This window comes from Malurus melanocephalus, unplaced genomic scaffold, assembly GCF_030028575.1.
Source record: "Malurus melanocephalus ecotype Western Australia unplaced genomic scaffold, MMel_1.1 scaffold_545, whole genome shotgun sequence".
Classification (NCBI taxonomy): domain Eukaryota; kingdom Metazoa; phylum Chordata; class Aves; order Passeriformes; family Maluridae; genus Malurus; species Malurus melanocephalus.
Window position 1 is genome coordinate 18,009 of NW_026623777.1, and position 23,932 is coordinate 41,940.

The window sequence follows — 23,932 nt, forward strand, 5'->3', positions numbered from 1 at the left end:
TTTAGTTAATAAACATAATAGTGATGTTTACATTAATTTATAGTCAGATGCTCCACAGCATGGATACATGCGCATTCACACACACTACGTATCTCAAATTTCATACAAGCATTATTTAGAAAAATTCTTTGTCATGAAAACAGATTTACAAAATGTGTCTCTTATTCAAGTAAATAAGCAGAGTTTTGGTGAGTGCTTTAATGACTGAGAATAAAACCAGAAATTTTGATTATAGCCACAGTAATAACTAAGTATCCTAGAAAACAGATAAAATTCAGAAAATCAAATGAAACTTTGACATGGACTTTATTAAGACCAGAACGTGGAATTTTACAGCTGCAAGGTAATGCTTCACTGTCACTATATTCTGCCTCTATTCCTTACATGAAGGGAAAAATGCACTCTCAAGTATTAAAATTCGTTGTCTTATTTCTCCTTTTATCATCTCCTCGTTTTCTTCTCTAATCTTATAGATTAATTTATAATCTTATGTGCTTAAAAGATTCTAGGTGATTCAAAATTACAGATTAAAAAAATTATAGAATATCCTGGGTGGAAAGGGACCTTATAGATCATCTGATTACAACTGCCCTGCCATGGGCAGGGACACCTCTACTAGACAAGGCTGCTCAATGCCCCATCCAAACAGGCCTTGAACACTGCCAGGGATGGGGCATCCACAGCCCCTGTGGGCAACTTGTTCCATTGCCTCACCACCCTCACAGTAAAGAATTTCTTCTCAAATTATACAGCTCAAGTGTCTCCATAATCAAAACTTCCAGTACAAACATGTTAAGAATACGTGTGTTATATAAACAGGAAAAGATGAATAACTAAACTGCCATTCCCAAACAATACCATGGGAATGAATTAACTAAAGGGCAGAATTTGAGGCTCTCACCTGTCAGCCCTGTATTAATATTAAAATATTAACTAACAGGGGTCAAGGAAAATATCCTTATTAGGCTGCTCAAGAAAGCACCTGCTGCTTCTTTTTTCTTCCTTCAGAAGTCATTGTTAGCAACAGAGACATGTTCATTGCTTTCTTTTGCTGCTTGATATTTCATTACATTTCTGCTTTTTTCTTTTCGTAGGGTTTAATCCTTAATTTTTACTAATCATTTAGAGTATTATTTAACAAGAGATTAGTTAATAGATATTGCAGACCAAGTCTATTCTTTTAGAAGTTGACAAATTTGCAGCACGTTAGAAATTAGGAACTGTAAGTCTGGGCATACTCTACCTGCCCTTGTTTCAGAGATGCCCACTTTTATTACAGCTCTGGACCCTCTGAGACTTTTTCTGAGAAGGTTCAATAACCAATTAATCATTACAAACCCATTTCCTGTCCTCTGAGATCTTGCAAATGCAAACATGCAGCATCACATGCACACACATCTTTACACATTGAAGATACCACAGGGCACATGATGCATGTTTGAAGACAGCTAAGTACTACAATAATTGCATGGAATTTACTTACAGCTTATCATTTACTAAAGTTGCAAAGGTAAAACATGATACAATTCTGTATTGATTATGCTGAAACTGTTTCCCATGATATCACTGTATGTTTCTCGAAGTGATAAAAATAATGCTAAGAATGCTGGAAGTTTAGTAGGGTATGAAAATGACTTTTTAAAACAGGATACAAGTGGTGATAGGACTTACCTCTCTGAGCTTTGTCAGCTTCTGCATTCGAACTGGTTGAACTTGGATTTGGAGGTCTTTGAAAGTTTTTAGCTGGTTGCTGGATTTATTACCAACAAAGCTTTTCTCTTCCTCAGATGCGAATTTCAAAGGTGTTTTCTCTTTGTGTCCAGGCTCCAAGCTATCCCAGGACACAGCCCGTAACAGGGGAGGACGCAACCCACACAGTTTAAATTGTGGTTTACACGGAACTTTATGGTCCCTCATTTCTGCAACAGGAACTTTTAGCTTTGAGTCCACATTTCCTATTCCTGGTCCTGGTAGATGGGACCTTAAAGGAACATCATTCTCTTTCCCTTTCTTGAGAAATGATTTTCCAAGTTCATTTTCACAAACATTCACGCAAGTGTTAAGAGACATTCTGCCACCATCACCAGATGAAGGGGAGCATTTAGGTAAAGTATCCATATGCTTACGTGGATCAAAGTTTTCTTTTTGGTCTGAGAGCTTCTCTTTGGAGATTTCAAAAACAGCAGAACGAGGAACCAACCTTCCCTGAGAAATCTTTCTTTGATCATTCTGCCTTCTATCAATTAATCCTTTTGAAGCATTCTGAAAGTACAGGAACATGCATAAAACAGAGAAACAAATCCAGATTACTCTTTCCGCCTGCCCAAGGACATATTTTCACTGTAAAAAGCCACTTCCTTTTCAGTGACATTTGCTTTTGAATATGTGCTGCGGACAAAAGAAGCAATTTTTAAAAGGCACTTAGAGAATACTGAATTAGCAATCTCCTCTCCGAACTTTTGAGTTAACCTCTCCAATTCCAGAGTCCATTACAGCAATCTTCCTAAAGGCAAGTTCCTCATCATCTTAATGTAATGGAAGGACTAAAACAGTGCCATTCACCAAAAATGGCTGTAGTAGGTATTTTTACTTTGCTTATAAAGTTATTTAGTACACTGATTTTAACTGAGCTAGAGCAGGGTACACGATATGAAGCAAAGACAGCTGCAAGCCCATGGTCCTTTACTACACTTGAAGGTGCTTCACAGTTTCTTAGAGAAGTATAATTTTCTTTTCATGCAGCATTTTAAGTCACATCAGTAAATAATACGTGTGCTTAGATAAACCAGCAGACTTTGTTCAACTCTCAATGTGAAACACTTACCTCTGCAGTTTGCCTGTCATCCTCTTTCACAGTTCTGTTATTCTAGCAGAAAAAAAAAATAAATAAAAGGAAGAAAAAATTACCTTACAAGGTTATTTTTCACATCTATGCTAAAAATGTTAGATACAGATATTAATGGCTGAATTTTGAATCTCTTAATTTTTACATTGCTTGTCACATTTATTTATGAAATAACTTTAGGGATTAGTTTTTGGCAGAGATTAGGGTTATATTGGATCTCTTTCTGTTTTCTACACTTAACAGATGTTTATGATTTTTCAACACTTGTTACCTCATGGATTTTTGTCTTCAGAGTAAACATTTATTAGTCCCTTAGTGTACAGAGAAAATACCAGTAATCCAAGTTTGGTATATAAAATGGTATTCCAAACATACAGTTTTTATTGGAGACTAAAAAGGCAGCATATCATAATATAGTATAGTAATAACCAGGTTATTGCACAGACTATTCAGCTCTTACCTGCCCTGGAGATACTGATTCAATACTAGTGGTTGTGCATGCATCAGACCCTGAAAGATACACACATAATTAGGGCATATCTCGGTATTTTGCTCAAAATTTTTACTACTATAGCAGTAGCAAACACATATATGCACAGTTCCCCAAAATACATTGAGGACAAAAATTCAAATGTAAAAAATACTATAAAAAAGGAAAAAAAAAACCACCAAACATACAGTAAGTGAAGCACCATCAAAGCTTCTCAAAACTCTGTTATTGATAAAATTTTTAAAATAGAACATGTGACCTTGAAACACTACAGGAATAAAAAGTATAATAAAAAGAAAAAGTATATGCAAAAATTTATTTTGTATGCATTCATAGACTTTATCATATTCAGGAGCGGATGCTCAAATCTACTCTTCTCAAGAAATACTAAACAAATACATTTCTGGTAAGCTTTTATAAGTTAAAGTTTGAGCCTGCAAATGGTTGTATTTGATGATCTTAGAGGTCTTTTACACCTTTAATGATTCTTTGATCTTTTTACCTGATGGAAGAGTGAGAGAGAGTTGCTCGAGATGCTACAGGTGAAACTTTAGGACTAAGAGTAGGGGAAACTGCTTCATTAGAACAAAGACAAAAACAAAAAGGTAATTTTACTTTCTAGGCTTGTACCTACTCTGTTTTCGGAATTCAGATATTTCATGAATATCATAGTCATCAGTCATGCTTTTGTCCAGAGCCTGACAAGCCATTTTAATTGCCAGGGGGCACTTGGCAATTAAGAGTTTAGAGTATGTTTCATGTCTTATACTTGTCAAAAAGGATAAATTTCTATTGAAACAGAATCCTTGTTCTCCTCAGTTTTCTGATACTGTAAGCACTGAGGAGATGAAGCAGAAGAGAAGATTCAGGAGGGATTTAGGGAAAAAAAGAGGTGATGTATAGTTGTGGGGGGTTTTTCCCTCCAGATAGTGTCAGCCCAATTTTAAGACAGAAATTTGTTTGAACTGGCATTTCGAAGCAAAATGAAAGTCCTATTTCATGGTAAAATGGCATTTTGTTCCAGTATTCAAACACTTCATACAAGGGGAGAAGTAATTTTAATTGACATTCTAGAACAAAACATTTTATTCTGCTGCAAATGCAAAAYATTTATATCCTCTTTATGAGAGGATCTAGTCCATTTAGCCTAAGTTATGGCTATGTTCAGAATATGAGTCAGTGCTACAGTGTCTGGAGGGAATGCTTTTTCAGCAGTATGAATCTTGACACTAAAATTTAATTTATCAATAATTTGTGACCATTTTTCAAGTTTCAGTAGAAATTCACGCTTTCTTGTTACACTGTTTGTAGCGTGACATTCAGGCACTTAAAAATTTGACACCTTTTTATCCTGACACATCTGACTACATGGATAGGTCATTTCTGTTTTATGTGGAACTATGAGGAGGACAAGAGGGATTCTGACCTTCAAATTAACCAAGTGCATGTACACAGAAACAATGCATAGATAACAGTAGATGTTTGCATCTACAGATGTTTGAAAGAGAATATAAGATCTGGTTTTCAGGATCTGCACCTACCTGTGGGTGACTCTGGGAGGCTGCTTCTTGACTTTCTGCCCCTGCGTGTTAGGAACCTCTCACTCACTTTCTTTGCTTCTTCTAACAATTCAAGGTTCTTCTTTTTATCTTCCTCTGATATTTTGACATCTGGGAGTGGATCATTTACCAGATCAATCACATGACCGCTGTTGTCTGTGTAGAAAATGTCAGAATTAGAGCTGTACCTCTGATTTCCAGGTACATTGTGGCATGTCAGAGTAACAAACACACAACAAACATAAATTTAGCTTTGAGCTTTTATTTAACAAAAATTAATATCTGCTCATTTCTAATGCTGTTATAATCTCAAGTTTAGAGCAAGTCCTCAAAAACACAGATAACCCTCTACAATTAAGTCACTGTGAACAAAAATGCTCTGAATATGTGAAACTGGCATTTCCAGCTGTGTCTCCAACAGTGTTTTTCTAATGTCTAAATAAAAGTGCCATTAGATCCATCTCAACTAACAGCTGTGGCATTTCTGTTGTAGACCGAATTTTTAATGGAATTTTCATGTTCAGTTTATCAAGGCTAAAAACCCACAAGCTCACCCAGGGAAGATTTATGCACACTAGTTTTAAAAATTAATTTAATACTTCATTAATCTGTGGATTTCAAATTGGTTGAAAACACTAAACTTTGAGCACCAATTTTACAGTACTCCAGCCTATAATGAAGCAAAGACGGCAGTCAGCTGTCAGAAAGCCCTTTCTGTGTAAGTCAGTAAAAATGGCTTTTATAAGCATCTAAAGAACAGCTTGGATGAGGAGGAGGAAAACCATCAGGTAATACAAGAAAAATACTTTAAAATTTGAAAGAGCCATTACAGACCCATCAGTCTTCAGAAAAGTCAAGGACATAAGTAAGCAGCAAAAACTCAAGGGTTTCTGGCTGGTAGGCGTTGGATTGCTTCTCTGTTGGTTTTCGATTTATTTTTTGGGGCGGAAGAAGAAATGCTTTGACTTTAATTCCCTTAAATTTAGTTCAATTTCACAGATGTCAAAAACCATTCTCACAGACTGAATATTCTAAAGTAATCTATTTTCAGTGAAACATGCGTTTTGGTTGAAACTAAGATTTGTGAGTTGGAAGTTTGAGAGATAGTCGTTCCATGACACTTGCCCTGTGCCAGCAAAAGATATTTGCAAGGTATGGTAATTTCTACTTTCCTTGGGCAGTTAAGTTCAAATTTAACAAAGCCAGTACTACTGAACAGTATTTCATATTCAACAAGAAATTTGAAGCGTGTGTATTGTCAACCTTATAAAAACGTTAAGCTAATGCATCACTTATCAACTTGCTAAAAGTAACAATGTGTGTATTTTCCTGAACTGGTCTGCATGCACTTTACCTACAAACTTATGATCACAATTCAACATTCCAGCAGCATTACATGGAATGCACAGGGAAAAACTGTTGCTAATACAGTCAGACTCTATATTTAGAAAACATCCTTCTTGAATTGAATAACCACTTCTTACCAACAGAAGTCAGTGAACTTGTTGAATTCCTGGTGGCACAGTTAGAATGTCTCCTATGAGGACTACGAGGCCTAGAGAGAAAATGAACAAGCAAAAATTGTGGAGTATGCCATCAAAAAGGGTTCCAATTGTCTATAAAAAATTAATATGAGAAAAGAAAAGCACTTCTTTGACTTAAAAAGGAAGACAAAATAAGCATTTATTGCAGTTCCTCTGATCTATAAACAACTGGAAAATGAAGGAGATTGCAGAAAGAAGAAAAATTGCAGAAATTAATCTTACAAAGGAATTCTAAAATCCATTAATAATCTCACCTACTGTGAACCCGATTTCACAGAAATAACCTACATTTCTTTAGATTATTAGCATGACTTAAAAATCACATAAGAATGGTATAGAGCAAAAAAAAAAAATATTTAGTCTTTGTAGATTGTTACTGGTTCTTAAACTAAATTTTAAGGCTGAAATAATTCCTCAGGCTCCCACACTGACACTCGCATGGTACTTTTCTATATTGCAAACAAGCTACAAGTCTCAAACAACTGCAGAAATGCAAATGCTCACCCTGCAAATAATTCTGCTTTTAAAGGGATGCACCAAAATTCTGACTCAAAACTAATCTTATAATCTTGAAGTTTGGAGAAGTACACTATTAAAAATATAAGCAAATTATAGATTTATGATATATAYTTTCTGGTATGTTTTTTCCCATATTTTAAGTTTAGTGGCAGGTCAATAAAATTAAAAAGCAGGTCAGGAAGCATCCTTTATCAGAATAAATATAATAACCTTAATTCAACTCAAAACTGAATTGCAAGTGTCAACTCCAGACAGGATTACTATTTCTATTCAATGATTTACTTTCACATTCTCTTATCCTCAAGGGGGTATTCTTGTCCCATCTATGTGAACAAGCACAAAACTGCTTCAAAACTCATTGTATTACAGTATTCAAACTAGACAAAAGCTGTCCAACTCAATGAGTTGGGTTGTCAGGTTCAGTATTAAATGTAAATCCACTCTTTTCGTCTCAATTATATTCCTGTTCCCCCAACCTGCATCCCAAACACCATCCTCAAAATGCAAAGACAATATGACCAAATCACAAGAGGTACAGCAAAAATATTTTTATACAATATACATTTGAGAGCAATGTTTTAGAAACATAGCACTTCCAATTTAGGGATGGATTGGTAATGCATTATATAGTACCTGTTAACCAGATATTTATCAATTTCTACATCTGGCGTCACAGAATTCTCTGGAAGAACAATAGAAGGTGTGTTGCATGTTGTCCCTTCAACAGTTGTGTCCTGAATGGTTTATGACAAATTAAAAAATACAGTTAAACAGAAATTCAAACCACTGAAAATTGACTCTCTATGTGGAAAATAATGAAGTATGACTTGATTTGGATCCCTGATTTAGGATTCTTGATTCTACTGTAAACAGCCTATTTTTTTTAATAAAATAAAATTTTTTCATGCAGATCCACACATTTATACTCATCATTCTCATATAAAGTTCCTTGGCAAGTTCACCTTGTCAGTCACAGGAGAGCAGGATGGGGAACATGCCAATAAAACACTGCAATGACTTAAATTTAAGAATATCCTCACCATTCTGAAATTGTTAGAATCCAAGGCATATGTGATTCAAGTGCACAAGTGACATTTTATGACAATAGCTTGAAAACAATTTTTAATAATACTTGAAAACGTTGAAAAGTAACTATATTTAGTCAATGACAAAACTTCAGGTTTTGCCCTGCTTGTAAGGCAAATCAGCTGAATACACATGCACAATGTTTATACTAATCTCATGACTGCCAAAAAGCAAAAACTTTTGAATGATGTACCATCAGCCTTGAAGTCACTCAAGCCCATTTTAGGAGTCTAAAAACAGCTCATTAAAAAGAAGAAAAAAAAGAGGCTGCAGCCAAGGCTAATTCAGGTCAGGTAGAAAACCTTAATCCCGGTCAGAAGCTATAGGAGTTCAGCATCTACACAAGTGAAACCTCATGGCCCCTGTTGTCCAAACCTACACTGTCCAGGAGAGGGGCAGGAAGAGCCAGAGCAGGAAGCTCTTTGCAGGGCCAGCTGGCTCCAATCAAAAGCAATTGTTGTACTCTGAGGAGTGCTCAGGCTGCTCCACACAGGTCTTGGAAGAGAAGCTTTAACAGGAAGCTTAAGCTGCCTCATAGTCGTACAACTGCACAAAGATGACACAGAAGATTTCCATCACCCTCCCCCTGTGTGCTTTAACTGTACTCCCTTGTTAGCTTCCAGAGCTGTCTGCTCCTCAGCTCTTCCCAAGAGCTGCCTTGTCTCCTACTACTGGTGGTTCCCTGCTACCCAAGTCTTTGCTTCCTTTTCATCCCAAACCTTTCCCCCAAAAAATGAAGGGAAAACTGACTCCACCTGGATGGTCAGATGGGAACTGCTCCACAAAGGTAACCAGGACTCATCTAGACTTGTAGGGCTGAGAGGGTGGCACAGGCAGTTCATTCCATAACAGAATAGCCAAGAGGACCAGGGATGCTCAGGGTGGAGATAGAACCTGCAGACATTCTGGCTGTTAAATTCTACCAGGCCCTCACTAAGCAGAGAATGTGCTTTTGAAACTTTTATAATCCAGCCAAATTTGGATGGATTTTTACAATAAGTGGGGGGGAAATTTATAAATAGTCTGCTGAAAGACCTTCCATGCCAGACAGTCAGATGACAGAGCTTTACTGCGTAACACCTGAATTCTTTAAAGCTCTGGGGGAAAATAATTTAAAAAGGGGAAAGAAAACCCTCTGCCACCTCGCCATGTTCTTAGATATTAATTAAAATCTGGACAGAACTTCAGAAAAACACAGGCTGCTCTAAGAAGTACCAAAATGGAAACCCACATTTGTTCTATCAAAATTAATTTGAGACACAGAACTCAAGTCTTCCCATCATGGAAAAGGTACTTGAAGCATGCAGAAACCTATATGTGATATAAAGTTCATTTTCTTTTTGTCAGTATTGTTTTGCAATCTGTGTGCATTTGGGCATGCAGGGAGAAGGTGGGGAAGAATCTCCTGAAACAGAATGACGAAATTGTTAGACACCAGACAGCATTTTAGATGAGATGAGATTCCAGAGTTGGAAAATTTTGCTGAATGGCAGAAAACAAATCCACCAGTTGTCAGCTCCTTCTGATGTCCTCTCCTTGCTTTCAAGTCCTTATCTCACAATAATGAGCTGCTTTACTAAGAGTGACTTATGGTCATGCTGTAGAATTTGGTCTGCAGCAAGAGCCAAGGGTGACAACAGCTATGAACAAGATCAAATTTACACAACATTGGTTAGTGGTAAACCTTAAGTAGATTTATGAGCAGTGTTGGTTAAAATCACCCCACTGCTACTTTGTGCCTAAAAATTACCATATATCTAAAATGAAGCATTTTGCATAGTTAATTGAATCATGAACTATCACATTACCATACTTCATTTAAGACCTACCTCTAAAAAGGCTAAAAAATTTATTAAAAATATATATTGTTTTTAGATTAGGTGGTTGGAAATCTTCGTTTCTCCCATTCGACAAGCACCTTCAGAATTAGAATCACTGATGTCTGATCGATGTTCCTATTTTTCCTCTTTGGGTGTGTTTTATACAGCAACTCTTTTGCACTAAAATACTTTTCACATAAGTGAGTTAAAAACCTCCAACAAAATCATCTTGAGTTAATATATGTCATCTGTTGGTAGTCTTGACGATCTTGTATCCAACCAGGGTTGCTTACCATAAGGCAGAAAATGAACAGTCAGCACCATGTCCAATTTAGATGGAAAGCATGACAAACCAGTGTACTGCTCACTGCTGACAATATTTTCCAACAATGTTAAAGTAGAGGATGTTYTCACCTAAAGTGTGGAATGTAGTATCCTCAAATCCAATGACAGTGTTACATCTTTAACCAAGGATGTGCTAGATGTTAAATCTCTTTCGTTACACCAGTTTGCATAAAAATGAAGATTTGGATAACCTGTGATTTCTTAATCACAGTAAGGTTCTTTACTTCAACTAAACTAGCAATTAAAAAAAAATAACTCCAGCTTTTAATACATAAAGTTATTTTTTATATGTGGTACAGATTATTGAAAAGGGGAACACCCATCTCTTATTGATATTTTTATATTTATCTGGAAARAAAAGATGTAAACACATGTAGATGCCACACAAATTTGAGGCAAACTGATGAATATGTCTGGGGAGCACCCACCTGCTCCCAGTATAGTTCCAGCGATTGTTCAGCTACTGCTGTGGCAAATAAAGCACCGAGAAAGACTACAAACCAAAAAAGCCCACTTCCATCTTTCACACATACATGAACTGCACATAGGTGATTTCTGTAAAAGCAATACTCATTGTTCCAAGACTACTGTGAAGTACAAGCCTAAATTCTGTTCTCAAAGTTTGAAGTTTTCTTTAATAACATCAGAAAGGACATTTTTGGACAGCTTTGATATATGTCTGTCCGTTTTGAACCATTTATAAGCCTACAGATCAAACTGATAAACAACTGCTTGAGCAATTTAAGTTCTTATCCCTTAACCCATAAAATATTAGAGGAACTCTAAGAATGTCAACTGAAGAATCACTCATAGCTTCATCACTAAAGCAAAATGCCCTAATAGAGAGCAACAAACAGATTTCCTTTTATATACTTCTAAATATACACAAACAGGTTTCAGCCTCAAGTTTCCAGCAAGTGTCAAAAAACACCATTGTAAGTAAGAGAGCTTACTTTGGCTGTAGGAGAACTGTTGTGCTGTGCCTCTTTTGCTTGTCCCTTGTCTTCAGGTAAGGTTGGCATGGTGGGCAGCGTGAAGCACGTGGAGCTGCAACAATGTGGACTAAGAGGACCATGCACTGCTGGGAGTATCTGCTTCAAGTTAGCCTGAAGGCATAAGCGCTGGGAGGCCTCGTGATCTGCAGGCTGGGTTAGATGCCAAAAATACAAATCAAATCCATTTAAAACTCTGTGCTCTACGAGTGAGATGACTTTACAATAATAAACAGTATTAAGGTTTAAAATTAAAAATGCTTTCTTGTGTTTTATTAACTAAAGCTTTCAAGGTCAAGTATAACTTAGCAAATACATTCAAAAGAGAAAACCATCCTTTCTTGTTGCTATTTCCATCTCTTTCCTCCACTTTACAGATTTTCATTTTGTCACTATGATGTGAGCAAACTACCTTCTCTAAATATCCTTTAAGAAGTAAGCAGCATCCTGGATATCACAGAACAACAGAATGGTTCAGGTTGGAAGGGGCCACTGTGGGTCATCTGGTCCAACCTCCCTGCTCAAGCACGGTCATCCTAGAGCATATGGAACAGGATTGCATCCAGGAAGTTCTTGAGAATCTCCAGTGAGGGACACTCCTCACCCCCTCTGGGCAGCCTGTTCCAGTGCTCGGTCACTGCATAGGGAAGAAGTTCTTCCTCATGTCCAGGTGGAATTTCCCGTGCAACTGTTTCTGCCCACTGCCTCTTGTCCTGCTGCTCAGCACTCAGCAGCTCCTGCTGCTCATCAACAGAGCCTGGATTCATCCTCTGACACCTCGCTGCAGACACTGACAGGAACTGATGAAGTCCCTTCTCCGTCATCTGTTCCACAATATACCTTTTGGTAACTAATAGTCTTAATGTCACAGAGCATGATCTCAGATCTCAGAGGACCAAAATTGGAACCCCAGAGGGTAGCACGGGTCCTTGAAGCAAGAGCCAGGCCTAGGTGAATTTTACAAAGATTTGGTGCACCCCTGCACAAGACAACAGGGTACAAGTCACTTCCGAAGCAAAATAGCAGAAATGCCCAAAGAGGGGAAAAAAATCACTACCTATCAGCTGAGAAAATTCTTGTTATTAGTATCAAGGGGAGGCACTGCATTCACAAGGATAGCATCAGCATGAAAGCCTGTACCAAAGTCTGAGGATGAGCAGTGCAAAGCACAAATCGGTCTTTAGAGTGGCAGCAGATGGATTGAAATACTTACTGTGATACCTGCCCAGGAATCAGGGAACTGTCCTCATCAATACATCAGTGTGCTCATTAACACATCAGTGTGCTCATCAATACATCACTGCATGCCCTGGTCGTGCCTGCAGGTCACACAAAGCATGGTTATCTCAGACCACCTGGYGCACAGACTGGTGTCTGCACTAGAGACTGCTGACTACTGCATTGTAAATTAACCTTCTACAGTTTTCCCTTCCATTTCAGGGGTGGGCAAAGACATGTATTCAGGAACATGTCGGTTTATTGAAGTTGCCAATTACATTTGTCAAAATACATCTGTTGCTTTAAAAAAAAAAAAAAAAAAGAAAAATGTCAAAACCATTCACAAGAAATACTGAAGCAGTCTCAGTAGTGACAAGTGCCTCACCTCAGCTCACAGAAAAAAAAATCTGTGTTATAAAACCTATAGAATGTGTGAAAACTTTGGACTACAGAAGCAGCCAAGGCTCATGCTTTTATTAGGTTTATTTCACATTACATTGAAAATCTAATTTACTCTTTCACTAAAAGAGGAATAAAAGGCCATCTCATGTGAAATTGAATGTAGAACTAATAGACTAAAAATGATCCTACACAAGTATAAGGGTGTTCAGGAAAACTAATTATTTCATTGCAGTTCTTTGATAATTTCTCTGCAAATGATGCAGCATATGTGACATCATTATGAAGATCAAGACACAGACTCTTTGAACAGTGGGCATAAAGATTTTTTGAGCAGTGTATGTTGCAGGGACAGCATGTTTTGAGCTTTTCTAGATACGTTGAACCTGTTACAGGTGAGTTTCCAGCTCTACTGAAGGAAGTGAAAGTTCATGTTTGTATCATGATTTTACCCACTTCTCAGTTTAAATAAGAGTAGAGGAAACTTTCTATGAATCTGTCTTGGTTTGAAAGACAGGTGTTTGCTAATGAAGGCAGGGAAACGCCGATCTTGGTGCTCCTCTGGACAGCAAGAAACTCAGGACGGCAAAGAGACGAGCAGAAATCCTGCGGCTGCGAGACGGGACGGAGCAGAGCTCACCCCCTGAAGCTGGAATCCCCGGCAAGGCACAGGAGAGAAAACCACGGTGCAGCAAGAAGGAACCCAATGAGCAGGAGTGCTGGTCTCCGCAGAGAAAAGGGCAGGCCAACCTTCTCTGTAGCAGCCAGCGAGCAGACTCCTTCTCCCAGCAAAGCAGCGAAACAACTGCAAATCCCCCCCCACCACACAAAAAACACTCTCTCCGACCGTTGAGGTGGGGCATAGGTATCATTGTCTTTGTTAATCACCCAGCCATTAAWAGGATGACCTGGAGATTAGTGTATCCCAGCAACAAATGGGAAAGAAAAAAATTCCCAAAGAAAGGGAACAAAAGGAGAAGAATTTTAACCCACAACAGAATTAAAAGCTTTAAAAATGGTTATTAAGGCAAAATATATTTAAGGTTCCTAATACGATGGAAAGCAGGCATTTATGATTACATATATTTTAATATACTCACAGAGATTAGGCAGATAGCAGTAGCACTGAACATCTGTGTGTTTTGACAATTAAGTATTTTTGTATCAAAGAACAACTATTAGCAACACATGAAGATGAGATGGAAGCAGAGTAACTAAAAAGAGTGACACAGACTTGCTTTTCACCTCTGTAACAAAATCCTGGCATTCTATGCAATTTTTGAGTTTGCAAGAACTCAAAATCAAATTAAAAAAAAAAACAAAACACAAAAAAAACCCCAAAAAAACAACAACAAAACAAAAAAAAAAGAGAGAGAAAATATATAAATCTGGAAGTTTATCCAATCCCTCGTAATGTTTGCTTTATGAATTTATTATGGTTCTGATACATTCCACCCAACAGAATGCTAGATCTGAAAAATCAGGAATGTTTTGAGTCATGGCAAAAGCATGTTTGCATGGAATTGGACAAGCTATTGCACCAAAGTGGTTTATTCCCAGTCTTAGCTGCGTTTTTAGTACATACTAAACTTAAAAAAGTAACGCAAGTTATCTTGAAACAAGAAAGCGCTATTAAGGACATCAAGTTTCAGTTAATTTTTCAGATTTAAAAAGAAAAAAAAACTTTAAAGAAAAAGAAATAAATCAGGAGGCTTGTCTAAGAATAGAAAGGGACAAATCCTGAGCTGTGTTGCCCTAGAGACGCAGCACAGAAAGTACAGCCAAGGGAGAACAGAGGGTAGAAAGATGAATTTATGCCACCTTAACAACCCCCAGATTTGGAGTGGACTGAGCTCAGGCTGTCTCAGACACAATTAGAACTTTACTCTGATTTCCTTACAGAGCTATCTTGCAAATAGGAATAAGCTTCAAATCTMTGTGCTGATCAGTAGGAAAATTTCTTGTTCTGACTTTCCATTTTTTTTTTCCTAATACCTCTCCAGAAAGGCTCACAGCCAACTTCATAATGCATAACTTCAGCTTTACAAAACATTCTGCAGAATTATATAAACAGCAATAAGTTTATTCAGAAGACAAGTCCCTACCCCAAAGCAATTGCTGTACTTGCCCCAGCAGCCCAGTACTTCTATCAGGCATTCATTTCCAGGATGCAAATCATTACAATGGGTAAGAACACAGTGTGTAACTCCTACGAAAAAGGCTTTCCCCACCACCACTGTTTGTTATCTCAACTTTTCAACCCCTTTGCTCTTTGCAGAAAGCTCATTGACTGTATTTTACAGCCAGGAGATCACAGCTCTCTTTGAACAACCACCAGGTGTATCTACATGTAAATTAGGGGACACAAGTGATTCTTAAATATGAATGTGCATCATGACAACACACAGAACATGCTTTAGCTGGGGAAAAAAGCTTTCAGGTTTACGTAAAGACTTGACATGCATTAGCTGGCAGATTTGCACATTTCCCTCCCTGCTTCTCTCATCCTCCTCCCTCCAAGCCATCCGTTTTAACATAAAGAAACATCATATTTTACAGGCCTTACTTGTCCAAACCCACAGATCTCTACAAATGTCTACAATACTACAGGTCCCTGACTACTTGTGGTATCTAAAGACTTAGTGTCTTGCTCATTTTAAAGACAGGTGAAAGTCCTAACAGGTAAGGCCTTCTTGATTTCAGCTGTGAAATGGGGGGTGGGGGGGTGTAGTCTTCTKTGTTGGTTTTGTTGTTTCAATCTTTTAGATATTTAACAAATTGGGCCATTCCTAAGTAAATTTAATTTCTCAAATTAATTCTTGAGAATTAATAATCTTAAATAATGATAGACACACTGAAATTAACCTAAAGGAACAGAAACATAAAGCAAAAAAACCATTATCTCTACCTACTTAGATTAGTGGATTAAATCTAGGGATTTGTTAGAGGATTAAACCTAGGGCTGTTAGAGCCCAAGCTCTCCATCAAAACCTGAGGTTACATGTCTACTTGCTCTAAATAACGAATCCCTCTCTTCTTCTTAGAATCCTTAGGACCTACTTTCCAGGACGGGAAACAGCTATTATTTCAAATCAATACCATAACACCATAACAGTCACAGTCTCAGCTCTCCACAACAGCACTCCACATGTACATAAGCAGTAATTCCTCTCCTGTGTCCCTAGTTTATAAACTTACAGAGATCCATCACCCACTCAGATTTCCCTTCTGTCAGTGATACTGAGATCCAAAACATCTCTTTGACCCACTTTTCAAAGGAAGCACAGGCAGAGAGCACATCACAAGGAAATTCTTCTGCTTAGTTTACAGGAAGGCTGCATGYTAGGACAGCAAAGAGATCTCTCTCTGCCCACAAATCCCCCAGATCTTTCAACAGCCCACAAACCTTGAAGCAGCAAGCATTTTCTTTCCCTTTTCACCCACAAGCCATTTGATGCATCTTTTTCCTGGACTTACACACTTATCTAAGAACAGCAAATAGATGAGGCAAGACGATCCCAAGTGAGATAGACACATACGACCCTTGAAAGGAGAAGCTTTCACATCTGTCTCTCCTAGGACCGACTCCCTATACCTCCATTGTCCACACTCTGTCTTTATCCAGCTTTTCAAAAAGTATTTTGACACCATACAATCCTTAAAAGTTGTCAGGAAGCAGACTGATTGAAAGCAGGATGGAAGAGGCTGGGCCTAAACACTGGAGTTATGAATCTGGCTGCTAGATAATCCTTAATTTCCCATGTTTTGGTCCCACATAAATAGGACTATAGTTATTAAAACTGACTGTGACATATAAAAAGATAGGAGGTAGGGAGGCGTACAGGTTTCCTGTCCACAGACAATTTAGAACTTAATCCAGAAGAATGTGAAACAGATGATTTCTGTAAGTTAAATACAATGATAATCCTAGACACTTACCAGAGCTGATGTTAACACAGAATTTTCACTATGCACAAATACCAACTTATACTTTTGTATTAAATTACTCTTTTGTCATTATAATACCTCTACTGAAGATAAACTTACATGTATGCACTATATTATATATTCTAAGTTACAAAATAAATTGTATGACATAACAACAATAATTGTTGACGTGCTATATCGGACGTGCTGTTGGTTCAGACTTGAAGGAGTTTGGCGCAGATTAGTTATTTCAGCCTACATGCATTGTTAAAAATAAGTTTTGGAAACGGAAACACTTTCTAGAATACCATCTAAAGTTATACATCCTTGCACAAGTTGAAGCGTTGCATAAAACACCACAATTATTGACTAATACATGCAGGAAAAACAAATTAGAATGAGGGTCTTTGGAGGCCAGTAAACACCAGAACACTTTATGAGTGAGGAACCTCAGTATTCAGCATTTAATACACTGAACTAATTCTTAATTTCCACTGTTTTAATATACTTAGATTTCTATGAGTTTCTATGAAGCTCCAAGTGTGGTATGATGGTTGATTTGGCATATAAATGTTGATTTAAAACATGAAGGTCAGCTAGAAGTTCAACCTAAAAGTTCTGAGTTGTTCACTTATGATAGTCCAGAGAAAAATAAAAGGAAAACTATTAGAAATTTTGCAACAAGATCTGAAATGCTTTAACAAGCGTTTATCAGAGTCTCTTGAGCGTGATGAAGTAAACTTTCACTAAAGTGTATGCAACACCTACCATATGAAGTACAAATACAGTAACTGTCAGCACTCACAAGAACACTGTCTCCACTCAGAACTCTAAATTCACCCAGTCTCTGTATGGCAGAAACTAAAAACTACTCTCTAATCCCCCAGCAGACATGGAAATTCACTACTGATTGCAGAGGATTTTTCCACCAGGTGAAAGCCATGCTATGCAGATTTGAAGAATCAACTCACTAACACAAGTCATTACAACTGTGAGTTAGTATCAGAAACAAGTCTTCGATTTCAGCTATCACTTCTTTGCACTGACTTCATTCCTTCATGTTGTTTACACCCTGCTGTCTGTTTACACCCTAATGTCTTAACATACCCATTAGTAAGACAAAACTGTGTTTAAATTTGTCAGGAAAATGAAATACACTTTAGTGCAGGGTACCTACCAAATAGCACAGATGAAACTGAAAACTGAAATATCAGGAAAGGCAAACAGTGAGATTTTTCTATACTGCAGCAGCAAATATGTTTTAACATTTGAAGATGTTTTTCTCTGCACAGAATTCCAATCAAACACAACTTTGTGGTCTTAATTTACATCTGACAAGATTAAACTAAAACACAGATTGCATAAAGAAATGGCTTTGCAAATGCTATTTTAAAAGATAATTCCAGACAAGTAAGCAATCCACCAACATGAACCATTACGGCACTGTTAAAAGCATGAGGGAAGGAAAGTCATACAATTAGGGAAAAAAAAAAAAAAAAAAAAAAAAAAAAAAAAAAAAAAAAAAAAAAAAAAAAAAAAAAAAAAAAAAGAAAAAAAGAAAGAAATCTGAGGCATATCTGTTTCTCCATAACATGTATTTCACCAAACTAAGACTCTCAGTTAGCACAATACAGATGACAGTTCCTGTAAATCAGGTTGCCTTGAATTACTGACTACATACCTTTATTAATCAAGTCTCGGTATAATTAACACACCTTTTCTTTTTCATTCTCATATAGTCCAAAACAGTTTKCAAGATGAACGAGGTTTCATAGACTACACCCAGTTTTTAAGAAGCTAAAATGTGACAAAGAGGTACAATTTGAAGAGGGTGGGGGAGAAGAGGAAAAAACCCAGCTCCCCAGAATCACAACAACAAGGTACTGTACCTTTAAGGAGGAAATACGGTTCCGTTCTGTTTCACGGCTGAAAAAGAGCTTATTCCTGGTTATAGAGATTACTTACCTAAAACTTCAGTTATTCCTCTTTTTCCCCTCGGGCCAGCCTCTCTTTCACTCTTGGGAGCTTTTACCATTTAAGGTCAATGTTACATCTGGCTCTAGTAACTAAAGCTGAAGCAATTTTTAACTCGGAGGTCCAACAGGCTGCCTAACATTAGAATGAGAGTTTAAATTTAAAGTAACTCTTCAGAAAGCTTTTCTTGACTCAAGAGAATTACAGAATTAAAGGCTTTCCTATTCTGGCATAAGTACTCTGGGTACAACATTATGCAGATATCCCATTAGCTTTCTTCAAGTTCAGTGCATATAAGCTCTACTTAGTAACTGCTGATTAAAATGGGCAAGTAGGAGCAACAGATGAAACAGTTTACACCATGTTATGTTAACCCTTAGAATTTTTTACTGACACAAATGCTACTATTTTTCATTTCTCTCCCCCTTCCTTTGTTTGGTCAGAAGGAGTCTAAATCAGAGAGCAAATAGAAGGCATGTGAACTTTTAAAGAATGCTGGCTTTGGTCCAGTCATGGGCTCTGCTCTCCACATGCAGAGGAGGAGTAATTCCCAACCAAGTCCACAGAATTTGCTTGTATCCCATGAGAGAATGTACAAATGAAGCTTGAAGAGAGAAAAGAAACCCAAAACATTTACTGCAGTGCATTCAGGTACCTGCAGAGGAATCATGTGCTTGTGATTCAGAGCTCTCAGCTCTAAACGGACACAGACTTTACTTCAGCCCTTTAGCTACTTCTGACTATTTATACTATAATACTATGAGTATTATAATTACTAATTATAATTATAATCCACAGATCCTAACTAAGAGTTCTTTAATGGTGGAAAATTATTAAATGTAAGAAAGCCAAATCCTGCCCAAAAATCCTTTCACAACTGAAGCAGAGATGAGAAAAAAGAAGGTGGGTAATGTAAAAAAAAATGCAGCATATTGCATGTAAAATTATAGGATAGTAAGTTTTGAGGGGATATATTAGGGATGTTTTAAGAGAAAGGAGTAAACAATGATACTAAATAAAATTCCTTTTGACAATGGCTAATAAGAGCAGTAAGGCAGAAACAGATCAGACAAAGCAGAGACTGGATAATTTGAAAGGGAAAGGGAAAGAAAGGGACTGATGCAAGGCTTGTAGGAGAAGTGGACAAAGATGAGTTGATGGAAACATAGCACAGAAAATAAGAAGCTGAGCACCTTCATGCCACATTGGGTTTCAGCTTGCATTAGAAACTATGCTACGCTTAAGACATTCTTAGCTCCAAAAATCAACACAGTAAAAAAAAAAGTTTCTGAAAAACTTCTTTAACATTGGAGTTTAAGCTTGTTCTCCACATAATGGGAGTAGTTAGGATTTTCCAATACCTTTCCAGGTATTGATGTCCTTTGTCCACTCAGTCCTTGACACTATTACTGACTCTGACAAGGCATTTTAACACAGCTCCTTTCATCTCTTGAATTACTACTTCATTACCCACAAACTCAAGTTCTCAAATAGTCTCTTGTGACTCAGCATGGTTTCAGTCTTCCATTTAGCTATCTGCAGCTACAGAATTTTTACTAGCACCCATAATTCCTCATTTTCCAGTTTTATTATTTTCTCAGAATTTTTAGGCCATAAGTGTCAAATGCTTCATTTGTCTCCATCAGAAGTTATGTTTCTGTTAAATCTGCTTTCATCCCTTTCAGAGCAATGACTGCTTTGAACCCAGCTTGGGCAAGAACAAAAAAAAATAATCTGCTCAAGTGCAAATGAGAGTCCAGTGAGAGAACAACCTGAAGGAGTCACTTGTGGAAGTTGTATATTCCTTCGTTTGAATGGTCTGACCTGTATGCATGATATAAATAAACTGATATATATTGACTGATATAAATAAACTTTCAGTCATATTTGCAGAGGCAACATAGTCCTGAGAGTTTCTTCACTGGCTTCAAAATCAACAGAATTCCTGACTGAGTTCCAGCAGGAGCTCTCTTAGTGGTAATGTGCAAGCCGGAAAAAACAGCTTGGTTTTACATCGCAGGCTGAGCTTGAAGATAGAAATGGCTTTATTTATAAACACACTGCAGCATGGATAGCAATTCCAGCAGCAAGGACTAAAGGCATTAACAGCACTGACTGCTTTGGTTAATAAAACTACCTCAGAACTCCAGGCACACATACATATGCATCCTATGGAGAGACAATGATTTAATTCCTCACACTATTCCGTCTTACTCACTCTGAGGATGGTAGATATTGTTCTTTTAAGTGCAAACCCCCAAATTTCCAGGCAGTTCACAATACTGCATTTCTAGTGCAGTAGCTTGCTACTGCTGTGCCTAAATTCCATCAACAACGCAGACGGAGAATACTAAATCCAGGATCTCTCAGAATAACCATCGTGACTTATCCAGGAATACCAATTTTAGAAGATGTGAAAAGGGGGAAGGAATCCCTGAGACTTAGAGCTGTACATTTTCTTTTCTAAGTGCTGTTACCTGCATCTGGGAAGTTGCATTTAACAGGTACGCAGTTAAATTACTTTTAAATAAATACTTACTGCTGCTCACACATAATCATTATCCACTTGCCATATGGCTTAAGAAGTTGAGCAAGAACATCTCCTCAGAGCAATATGTGGAAATAGGTTCCAAATGATCTAGTGAACCATTCCTTAGAGTACCTTCTTGCATCTTAAAATAACTTTTGCTTCTGTAAATGTAACAACAACATTTACTGGTTCTCTTCCAATCTGAGGCCTTAATTCAAGAAGATAGCCAGGCTTGTGCTTAGTCAAGAATCAATGGCTCTACTTGCATGGATCAAGTTAATTGTAAACTTACGTGTTGATAGGAGATATGAAAACAGGCTTCAAGTATGGCATCCATCCACATTACTTCTCAAACCACAGAACAAAATGTCCCTGGCCTTCCAAGAAGAATGTGCATATAAACACATCAAGTGCTAGGCAGAAACACAGAACAGACATTTCTTAAATAAATTAATAGCTAGAAACACATTGTACTATTACACTGGAGTGTTAAAGTAATCTGATTAATGTTTTTCATCCACAATGTAAGATGATAAAAAATAAAGTGTTTTGCATTATTAATAGGAAGACATGACAGAGAATCATTGGCACAAAGGCCAAGCTTTAAACAGACAAATTTCTTCCTGGAATGAAATAAATTACAGATAATATTCTTCCTACATTACAACTAGTAATTAGATCCAGTAGAATGATAGTTTCCATCTTGAGGGGGAAAGAAACTAAAATGATTATTTTTCTCCCTCATATAAAGATTTATTGTCTTTTTCCCTGGACCAAAAGTTCTTAGTGTGCCCAAGACAAGTTAGGTATTTCTATCCAAACGGTAAAAAATGTTAATGAAACATTAACATAGAGGACCAAAATTATAAGTAAGTACACTGATGAGATCACAAAGTAAACCTTAATAAAGTCTTTGATAATTAATGCTGTGGTTAGGAGTAAATAATAGTCAACCTATAGCTATGTATTGCAGCAGTGCTTCTAATAGAGGCAAAGAAAACATCCATAGAATCTGAGTTCATGAGTACATAAACAGACAGAAGAGTTAGGCTACTTACAGTTTATTATTTTAAATGTATACAAAATATACTGGTCAATTAAAAAAAAAATCTTAAAAGGCCAGGGAATAAGCTTCTAATAATTTTAAGCATTTACCCAAAACAAGGTTGGGTCTCCTGTTTCACCTATTCAGAACATCTACACAGGCAGGAAATCCAAAACATTAAAGAATTAAGATATAAATCATACCCAGGTTCTGCAATGGCATTCATCCTTGCGCTCATGGCAGACTTGGGATTTTGCTCTCCATCTTTTCAGGCACATTAGAAACAGGTTTCACATTTTCAGAAAAATTATCTGTGATGCAAAACAGATTCATGTCAACTTTTTTTATTTTAAACTACATCAGTGGGTATTCGCATTCACAGGCTATTGAGCAGATCATTCAGAGCTCATTTGGCAAGATATAACTCTGCTCACAAAAAGTAAGGATGTTGATCTGTTTAAACATTGTCACTTTCAGTGCATTAGCAAGAGCAGAAGGGATTCTCTAAGAGAAAAAAATAAAGGAGATATAGAAAAAAGTAAATTATCAGAGAAAGGATTTTGAATGCCAGATACATGAAAATCAATTGGTTTTTTTTTTTCTATTTCATTCCTATGTATAGAAGTCAGTATACAGTTTATATTACAAATCACATTAATAAAAAGGATGTGAGAACACCCAGTCACCTCCAGGAAACAGGGAAAGATTTGTTGACATATTCCTGAAAGCTTTCCTCATCTTCAGGCTGATTCTCATGCTTCATCCTTCCTGAGAACTTCAGCACAAGTGTTCTCTGTTATTTTTGGAACTGACTTCTGCACTCAAGTCCTTGCTTCTATAATGATTTTTCCCTTCCTTAAGCTTTCTGTTAAAAACTTGAGGTTTAGTGTGCACAGATTTCAAAATGCAAAGAATTGTTTTAACCGGGATGTAACACGAAGAGGATGTATTTTAAATAAGATAGAGTTCCTCCCCTACTTTCCTAACAACTTCAAAACTACCATTATAGTACCAGGGGACTCTAATTTCTGTATCTATTCTGTAGCTTTTTCTTTCAATTTTCAGTACACAATTAACATTCTACTGAATAGGGGAAATACTTCATTCTAAGCATTTTATGAAAAGCAACTGTCATTATCAAGTACCAATATTTTATACCTGTCAAAAAAACTCCAAAACATGTAATGGATACTAATTTTATCAAAAAGACTAGATGTAGATGGATATATTAAATCTCAATGTTCTTGTGTTAGCCACTAATATTTCCATTAAAACATTATTTAATATGATGCATCTGCCATCATAATTGGAAACACACAATTCGGGAGCCCAGGTGTGCAATTCCTTCTTTACTTTGCACTTCCGTGTGGCTGAATTCCAATGCTATCAGGTTCAGTATTTGTTCAGTATTTAAAAACACTCGCCTGACTTGAAAATAGTTGGCCCCGCTGTGGCTGAAAAATTGCAAAAATGCATTGACCTTATTATATCAGTATTGTAACTGAGCTACCCAGGTAATATCTATTTGGATTTACATATTGGTTTCTCACAAAGTTGCGGAAAATCCGCCCGTTTTAACGCTTTTATTTGGAAATGTTTTGACGATTTTGAGATATCGTGAGGAGAGGCGCCGCCTGAG

The 23,932-nt window shown here is 37.0% G+C and overlaps 1 protein-coding gene across 4 annotated transcripts in view; it reads right to left on the minus strand.

Annotated features, from left to right (window-relative positions):
• LOC130582982 (inositol 1,4,5-triphosphate receptor associated 1-like) overlaps positions 1-19,178 on the minus strand; it is a 33,092-nt gene extending 13,914 nt beyond the window's left edge. For 2 of the 4 annotated variants that reach the window (XM_057382004.1, XM_057382001.1), the window contains exons 1-9: positions 18,710-19,178; positions 12,414-12,519; positions 11,162-11,353; positions 7,591-7,691; positions 6,379-6,449; positions 4,877-5,050; positions 3,306-3,355; positions 2,825-2,866; positions 1,672-2,262 (exon numbers count right to left, since the gene is read on the minus strand). In XM_057382004.1, the coding sequence (XP_057237987.1) occupies positions 1,672-2,262; positions 2,825-2,866; positions 3,306-3,355; positions 4,877-5,050; positions 6,379-6,449; positions 7,591-7,691; positions 11,162-11,230 (1,098 nt within the window). In that variant the 5' untranslated portion in view covers positions 11,231-11,353; positions 12,414-12,519; positions 18,710-19,178. The other 2 variants (XM_057382002.1, XM_057382003.1) reach the window with 2 other exon arrangements.
• Between the last annotated feature and the right edge of the window lie 4,754 nt (positions 19,179-23,932).